The following is a 9,674-nucleotide window of genomic DNA, read 5'->3' on the forward strand; positions in this document are numbered from 1 at the left end:
CATTGTTAGGAAACAACAATAGCTCAGGACAGGAGTGAAACGATATCATAATTACAGTTATTAGACCTTCCCCATGAAAAGGTTAGGGTTGTACTGTTGTTATGTTTGTATTGTTGCAAAACATAACAACTGCAATGACTATTACATACCAGAAAGCAAATGCATTACCTATGCATTGGACAACTTTAAATATGATTAATATATCTCCCTGTTAAAGCAACAAGACCATGCAACGGCCGCTATCGCTGCTGCCTAGTAACGAGATCAACTACCCCTCGATCAACCTTGAAAAGCGCATTAGTGCATCCAAACTGTACCCTAACTTGTGTCCTATTCCCGCCCACATAGGTCGGCTTTCCATTCATCCAAAGGTTTGTCAATCATCAGGCAATAGCGGCGTCACAACATTCTACGGTGTCCGGGATGCCTCGCCTCCCCGTTGTCGAATACTGTGAGCTTTTAATACTCAGATCTTTGTTTGCCCATCCCTTTCTGGGTTTATTATGGGAGTGGTTATTGGATAGCCATGAATACGGGTCATGTAGGGCCATCTCACATGGTTCGGAATGTTGTGTAGACTGCAAGACTTTGGAGAGTAATAAGTTTGTTATTATATGTCTTGTCAGGTCTAGGCAGGCCTTCATCAGAGACACTATGAAAGACAAATAAATGTTTTTATGTTATTATGATTGTGTTCCATTATATCAGACCCGCATTCTTTTAAACTGTTTTTTTTTGGTGAGCCACAGGTTTTAGCTGCCATTGGTTAACTATCACTGCACCTGCAGTTTGAAATACATGTGTTTTGGAAGATTACATTTCTCTTTTTTTAAGACAAAAATGTTATTTCAATGTGAGTATGGCCAGCTCTCACACACGCAGTGAGCCACATGTACAGATGTACAGTGAGCCACATGTACAGCCTACCAAGTATGTCAGGAGAGTCAAACTTCAAAAGTGGTCTGGTGAGATGTCAATGGGTTAAAACATAATTCTCACTCATAGAGATATTGTTTTAATAATAATATATTCCAATCTTGTAGTCTTATGTTCTGAATTCTGGCAAAGCAATTTGGCAAGTCTCACGTTCCCACCAGTTTCGATCCCAAACGGCTTTAACTCGGCATAGTTCAAAGTACCACTCTCCAGAAACAAACTCACAACAGGAACACCTCTCTTTCTCATTCTCTTTTTTTATTTTATTTTCTTACATCACATTTTACTTTGTGTTTTGCAATAGTATTTCCCCAAAGCCTCACTGAATAGTGTCAGCAGACACACACATCCCACATTGAGGGTGTGTGTACTGATGTACAGAACCATTTCCATGTTTATATGCAAACAGCTCCATACTAATCTGTAGGATTTTATTAGATAATAAAGTAGCAGGAATAATAAATAGCAGGAAACAAATTGGAACCACACACATTGGAAATTACATTTTGACAAAATAGCACCAGTCTCTTCATGAAACACACATCACAAAAAACTACATTTATGTACATTACAGATTGCCCACTGAGAAATACAGTGCCCTGTGTAAGTAATGACCGTATTTATGTATATATTGATTTCACAATTCGGAAATCTTTTTGAAGGCACTTTTTAGGCATAGTCCCCCTATGTGATGGGACAATTGACTTGACAAGTGTTCTGTGTTCCGTCACATCATTTGTGCAGGCATAAGAGAGCTGTCTAGTATTGATTCTGGGCTTTGCGTTTGCCATTGGAGTCTGCTATTGGTATCTGTTAACATGAGGACCAAAGAGACATCAATGAAAGTCAGGGAAGCTATTATGAAGTCAGAAAAAAATCTGAAAAAAATCAATCAGAAACATAGGTCTGGAAAAAGTTCTTGTGGACAGATAAGATACATATTACCATCTACCCGAGTGATTGCAAGTGGAAAGTTATCTTAACTTGTCTTAATTGATGATGTACCTGCTGACGGCAGCAGCAGAATGCATTCTGAAGTGTACAAAAACATCTTGTCTGCTTGAGTGCGAGCCTCCAAATTCATTGGATCATGCTTCATCATACAGTAAGACAATGACCCCAAACATACTGCCATAGCAACTAGGGAGCAAGTGGAAAAGTCTTGACTGGCAAGTCAATCTTCAGATTTAAATCCAATTTAACATTCATTTCCTGTTGATAATTAGACAAAAAGACCTCAAAACAAACAACAACTGATTACTGCAGTACAGGCCTGGCAGAGCATCACCAGAGAATATACCCAGCATCTGGTGGGGTCAATGGGTCACAGACTTCAGACATTTATTTTATGCAAAGGATTGTCCACCAAATACTAAACACGAGTGCTTAATTTGGGCTTTATATGAATCTGTCCCATTACTTATGGTGCCCTGAAAAAGGGTGACTATGTATGAAAATGGTGAAACCAATATGTACACAAATACCATCAAATAAAAGCTGAGAATCTCTACTTTAAACCCATAGTAATTGTTTGATTTCAAATCCAAACCTTTGGAGTATGAAGCCAAAAGAAGAAAAAATGCTTCACTGTACCATTACATATGCAGGGCTCTGTATATAAATGAAACATATAAATGGTATTTCATCTTTACAAATATATATTTTTGTCAAATGTAAACACACACACACACACACACACACACACACACACAGACACACACACACACACACACACACACACACACACACACACACACACACACACACACACACACACACACACACACACACACACACAGACACATTGGTAAGGAGCTATGCATAGTCCTCTGCAAGTAAATCAAGGTAGTTTGTGTCTGCGTAGAGTAGAAACCCAGAGAACAAGCTGTCTGCCCACCCTGGGTCGGCAAACAAGCCATTCTGGTCTTTGTAGAAGATCTCCAGCCACACCTCATCTTCTGGGTTCAGGGACATCACTGTGGACCCAGACGCCACATCATGGTTCCCCGTGTTTGCGTCAAAGGTTTTGATGCGGTACACGCCGTTCTGCACCAACCCGATGGCCAGGTGCTTGTTGGCCAGTGTGATGTCATAGGAGAAGTAGTAGACGCCGGGGTACGCACAGATGAACTTGCCTGTCTGTGTGTTGTAATGGTCGCCCTCGTTGAAGAGGACCTTGTTGAACTTGATCGGCACCTTCTCCGCGGGATAGCTACTGGTAATCCCCACGGAGAAGGCCGATTTGGGGACCAGACTGCCACACTTGCAGATGCCCGCCGTCCCCCGCGGCCCTCGCTGGCCCTTGTCCCCTTTCTCCCCGTTGGCCCCGGGTCGTCCAGGTGGGCCCAGGACCCCATCCTCTCCGTGAGGACCTCTCTTCCCCCCTGGGCCGCGGTCACCCCGCGCACCAAGCTTACCCGTCGGGCCAACCCTCCCCTTTATCCCTGAAACGGAAAGAGACCTCATATAAGGGTGTGTGATTACATCTCCATCTCTGGTTTCACCATCGATGCAGGTAACCGTAATTATAGGGTATTACTTTTCGGCTGAATTGTTGACCTATTTGTCACGAGTACGATTTTTTTCCCTGTGCGCATGAAACCCTATCATATAAGGATTAGTGAACAGGCACAATGCCTTTAGACCATCATCATTTTCATTATGTCATCTTTGGAGCCTAGCCAAAAATAATGTTTGACAGGGCTCTACTTGCTACATCACACTTGGTACATGGAGCCTGTGAGGGTGGCTTTACTTCAATTATCCTCCCAAAGCAGCACGACCCATATAATGTTCCTGGGGTGAGGACAAAATGGAAAGAATGTCTGTGCATGCAGGGACTGTGTGTGTACAAGTACAGTGCTTCCAGTAAGTATTCAGCCCCCTGGACTTTTTCCACATGTTGTTGTGTTAGAACCTGATGTCGAAATAGATTTAATTAAAAAAAATCAATCACTGAATGTAAATCACACAAAATTCCCAGACATATTTTAGGAGTGTCATAACATACTGAATACTTGAATACTTATTGACTCAAGACATTTCAGCTTTTCATTCAACATTTCTAAAAAAAAGAATTTCCCTTTGACATTATGGGGTATTTGGTGTAGATCAGTGACCCAAACAAATCTATTCAATCTATTTTAAAGTCAGGTTGTAACACAAGAAAATGTGGGGGGGGGGGAAGTGGATTCCTTTCAATCTGTTCAAAGACAAATCAAAACACAGATCGTGTGAGGTACATTTACGGAATGATCTCAAAGCCATGTTTCACTTGGACGACACGAACATAGGCAACGATTTCCCTTTGTTTGCTTTTCCCCATATGAAACGTATCTTTCTGAATGATTCCAAAAGGGAGGAGCCAGGCCAAAGATGAATGAAACCCCCCACAAAAGTACGCCTGGGGGAACTTGGATACATACTGTGCTGTAGCAAAAAAGCAGACACAGTTTTGATTTTAACCACACTCACATAACTTTACCTGTCTGTCTCATGGCCTCCTGTGTGAAATATGACTACGATCTCGCTGACATACTGTAGTTTCACTATGATTGATAAACACCATTACAGAGATCAGTGGAGGGTCCCATTTGTCTTATACATCAATCACTTTAGCCTCGTTATGTCTCATTATGAACAAAACCATCTGTAAGAGTAGACTGCAGGTTGTAAAACACCCAAGATACAAATATCACTCAAAGAATGGGTGCTTAATGATTCAATCAAATTTGGTGACGTGAATATGCATGCTTGATTCTAATACAAATAAACACTGTTTGATACATACTGTACATAAAATATACATGGTAAGTCAATGTCTGAGTGCATGTATGTGGATGTTTGTGGATATGTTATAAAGTGATTGTATGAGGTGTTATCAAGTGATTGTATAAGGTTATAACCTGCTTCGCCCTTCACTCCTCCCTCGCCCTTCCTGCCGTCTCTCCCATCTCTCCCCGGGATCCCTACGTGTCCGTCTGCCCCCGGGGACCCCCTGGGCCCTGGCTTGCCCAGTGTACCTGGCAACCCCGGAACACTGCAGATCAAACGGGGCGGAGCTCCTTTCACCTTGGCCTCCGTCAACTGACCAATGACACACTGGCACAGACAGACCACGCCCATCCATACCCACATCCTCAGATCTGAAGGGAAAGAGAGACAGCAAACTGATGTTGAATTTCCAAATTGGTTACATTTGGTTAGGGTTAGGGTTAGGGTTAAGGTTAAGGTTCGGGTTCGGGTTAGGGTTAGGGTTAGGGTTAGGGTTAAGTGTAGTCAGGCTGTCAGTGGGAGACTGGTCAGAGAGGTCCCGTCAGTCTCTCCCCAGAGTAACAGATCTGTCACAACCTCTGAGTATCTCATTCACAAACAGACATGCTCTGATGAGGTCATCCATGATGTGTGTGAAAAAAACGCCAAAGAATCCCAGTTTTTAACAACTAGGAAGTTTAGGTTGGGAAACAGCCGACATGGAGACGACACACCGGACCGCTGGGAGATGAGATCGCTCCAGGGCAAGACATCTAGACTGAGATGAGATCTACACACACACACACACACAGCAATCTGCTACAATAATAGAAGCATGATTCACTGCCCAGTAAAACACTGTAAAATAGTACTGTATGGCATAATAATCAGGAAGATCACTAAAAGATTAATCAACTTTACACACTGCACCTCACTCCAGTGAGGAGACCAGATGTCCAAATGAAATGCACTCATTTGGACTCTCTCTCTGTTTCACACACACACACACACCCCCACACAAACACACGTTGTTCTCTCCCTTTCCGTGTTGTCAGCCAACAGAGCTGCATGTCATGTTTCAGCGGCTGCAGTGAGAGAAACCTTTGCCTCAGTTCCAAATCTCTTCTGCCAAAGCATTCCTGTGTCATGACATCACGACCACAACTATTGTGTCAGATAAACCCTGTCGGTGAAATGAGCCCTGCAGACCGAGAGACACACACACACACGGTAGAGAGCCACACACAGAATACGCATTTAGCCATGTTCCCGGCTTTACGATGCAACAAAAACACTATCCGTTGAGTCCATGATAACAATCGAATCGTTAAAGGCAGGAAATGTTTGACTAAGCACTGAGTTTAATGATGATTTAGAAAGAGAGAGAGAGAAAGAGAGGGAACTGGTGGTTCTGCAAGGACAAGCAGTAAAAAAAAAAGTCCATTGAAGGACAGTATGACCTGGCATGCTTACATAACATACAGTAAGAGGCCATGTTACTGGCAGCTGCTGACTTTGGCAGTCAGAATGGATGGCAAAATGCCTCACAACCATTCAAAAGTCAATTACACACCAAGGACAAGCAAAACTATACTCCACAAATGTGGTCAGACATTGCAAAAAAAATCTGTATTTAATTACACACAATTTACTACGGTAATCACTGTGAAACATCTATCAGGTTCTGGGTGTCATGGTCAGCAGCTGCGTGGATGATGAACATCGCCACCTTGAATGTCCTATCTAGAGAAATGCTACCGAAAGCTATTCCACAAGTTCAGATAGGTACAGCACAGATCAGTTGAGTGTTATTCTACTCTTTGTTTGTGTGTTTGTGTGTGTATGTGTTTGTATGTGTGTGGGCGTGAGCATGCTAGCTGTGTCTGTGTTTATTCACCTGCTCTGTGGTCTGTGTGCCTCTGACCATAGTGCGGGGTTAGGGATAAGAGATTAGGCATTGCGTGTGTGTTAATGTGTGTTTGGTTGTGTACAGTGTGTGTGTGTGTGTGTGTGTGTATGTGTGTGTGTGTGTGTGTGTGTGTTTGGTTGTGTACAGTGTGTGTGTATGTGTGTGTGTGCGTGCATATGTATGCGTGTGTGTGTTTGTGTGCGTGCATGCAGGGTGTGCGTACGTGTGTGTGTTTGTGTGCAGAGCCGCGCCTGTCAGGATGAGTTATTGTGTATGTTTTGATCATAAATAGACTTTACTTCCCATCACACATCTGGTTTCCATGGCTCAGAGGAGAATGTGTTGCAGCAGATTATGTAGTCAGATGTCAGAGACCCAGCATGCACACTGAAGAGGAGGTTACAACCCCACTGGACCCTCTGGAGAAATACTCTTTGCATCAGCCTCACACACGTACCCATGTTCACACACAAGCAGATAGACACACTCAGTCAGTCAGTCAGTCAGTCAGTCAGTCGGTCAGTCAGACAGACAGACAGACAGACAGACAGACAGACAGACAGACAGACACACAGACACACACACACACACACACACACACACACACACACACACACACACAAACACGCCCATTCGCATTGTGATATCTCTACTCCGATCATTAATAAGGCTTACTGAAGCACAAGGCTGCTCTCAGTGGAACATGTTTTCCATTGGAGCTTAATGAGCTCACCAATGAGCCAATGTGAGGCCTTCTGAGTGAGAATCTACGCCCACCATTTCCGAGGAATGATGTAATTACTGGGACCTGCCTACCATCAGAGCGCTGACCCTGCTCTACTGCACACCCAACACACACACACACACACACACACACACACACACACACATACACACACACACACACACACACAACCCTTGCTCATGCTCACAGTAGCTACAGAAGTGAAATACACAGACACAGACACACGCACGCACGCACGCACGCACGCACCTTCTTGTTCTTCTAGTTGTGAAAGTGAAGATGTTAGCCAAGATGTATCATGATAAGCCTGATTTAATTCAAAACGAAGCAGAGATGAGAGAGAGAGTAACCATACGGTATCTCTGGATGTAAGTGTCTCGATGACTTGTGTGTTAATGTGTGTTTGGTTGTGTACAGTGTGTGTGTGTGTGTGTAAAAACGTGTGTCCTGTACCCATGTCACCCCAAGTGAAAAGAACATGCACGGTGACATCAAGGTGAAAGTGACAACAGATGGATCATCACTTCAGTGACCGTTGCAATGACATCATGTATGACATGCAGAAACGTGTGTGTGTAGAATAAACAAGGGATTTGCCGGTTCAACACTCTCAGCCTCTTACCGCTCCGGCGAATGCTGCTGACTTCTCTCTCAACGCCTTCCTGTTGACTCGTTGGAAGTTGTTTGGTGTTCAAATGTGTTGATTATTGTCTCTCTCTCTCCTCAGACCCTCCTGGCTGGTCAGACTCCAGTGTGGTTGGAGAACATGTTCAGGTTCAGGTTCAGGTTCTCAACCCTCTGTGTGTGTCTCTCTCTCTCTCTTCTCCCGACATCTGCTCAGCGTCTCTGCTCAGCGTCTCTGCTCCCTCTCAGCGTCTTGTATTGTAATAGCAGCCTCCCCGGAATCATTCAACCTCCCTCTCCCTCTCCCAACCCATCCCATCCCCCCCCCCCCCCCCCCCACCACCACCCCCTCACCCCCCACCCACTCCTTTCCCGGCCCGCCTGCCTCACGACAAGCATAACAACTACATTCTTAGAGAAAAAAAAAAAAAAAGGGTTATAGTCAGAACCATAAAAAAAAGAGTTCTTCATTTGTCGCTGTAAGGGGAACCCTTTGAGGAACAATTGCGGGGTTCCATGTAGAACCCTTTTGGGTTCCATGGTTTCACATTTGCACTCTCTCACACAAACACACACACACACACTCCACAAGTACATGCACTCACACACATACATGCATACTATTACACACTACTACTGCTACTACTCTCCCCACTATTGTTGTTGTGTTTCTGCTGTTTTTATTATTATTATTATTATTATTACTTCGTTGCACTGTTGAGGAGCTAGCTTGCCCTAAGCATTTCATTGCACCGTCTTTGGCTGTATTCTGTGTATATGACAAATAAACTTTGATTTGATTTGAAGTTGAACTCTTTCCACAAAAGATTCTAAAGGAAACCCCTACAGGGGACAAATGAAGAACCCTTTTTTTCCCAACAATGTACAGTATCACCCACTCAGTTTAAACAGACCAGAGACACTAAACATCTCTTCTTGTCAGTCACAGCAAGTCAGTTGATTCAGAATCAGAACGAGTTGATATCAACAATCACAACTTGCAGAGAGTGCAGAGTGACTGCAGAACTGTGTCTTATAAGTCAGTGTGTGTGTGTGTGTGTGTGTGTGAGAGAGAGAGACATGGTCAGCTCAAGAAAACCAATCAGAAGTTTCAAAGATGCAATTGTAACAATTAGCCTCTAGATGGCACTATAAGTGCAGTAAAAGAAGGAGCGACAGTGGGGGTTGTGTTTAGGTTTGGCAAAGGGGGGTGTTGTTGTCAGATAGGCTCATGTCTATTCGTGTTTCTGTAGTGACACACACTCTCTCAGTGGAAGCACAGGTGTACCAGTAGGAGCAGAACAATGGACACATTACCACTTTTACTGTGGTCACGGTCACACCTGCCCACGTGTCACTCCTGATCTCAAAAGCCATTTATTCTGAACCGACCACAAGGCCTTCATGATGCTTCCTATGCTGGGCAGCAGGCCATGTTGGATGACCATGACCATTCATTCATTCCATGGATGTGTTCAGTGGTCAAGCCAAGCCTGCTCTGGTCCATCATCGCATGACTTACAGTAACAAAACTTACTTAGTGTCAAGACTAGTAGTTGTATGAACTCAGACGATGCACCTAGATTAGTAACATCACTAAAACCTATTCAGAGGGGAGCACACACATTCCCCTGCAGCTAGGCAAGGACGCAGAGGCTAGCTTGTCCTTTAGTTGTAGTCAGAGAACAGAGAAGCAGAACAACAGAC

The 9,674-nt window shown here is 43.9% G+C and overlaps 1 protein-coding gene across 1 annotated transcript; it reads right to left on the reverse strand.

The window, feature by feature from the left end:
* Positions 1–1,234: 1,234 nt before the first annotated feature.
* On the reverse strand, positions 1,235–5,076 carry c1qtnf7 (C1q and TNF related 7). The gene is made up of 2 exons (XM_083672283.1): positions 4,842–5,076; positions 1,235–3,380 (listed from the first exon to the last, which is right to left on the reverse strand). Exons 1-2 carry the CDS (start codon positions 5,071–5,073, stop codon positions 2,752–2,754), a joined length of 861 nt encoding a protein of 286 aa, XP_083528409.1. The 5' UTR covers positions 5,074–5,076; the 3' UTR covers positions 1,235–2,751.
* Positions 5,077–9,674: the final 4,598 nt, after the last annotated feature.

This window comes from Argentina silus (assembly GCF_951799395.1).
Source record: "Argentina silus genome assembly, chromosome: 6".
NCBI lineage: Eukaryota > Metazoa > Chordata > Actinopteri > Argentiniformes > Argentinidae > Argentina > Argentina silus.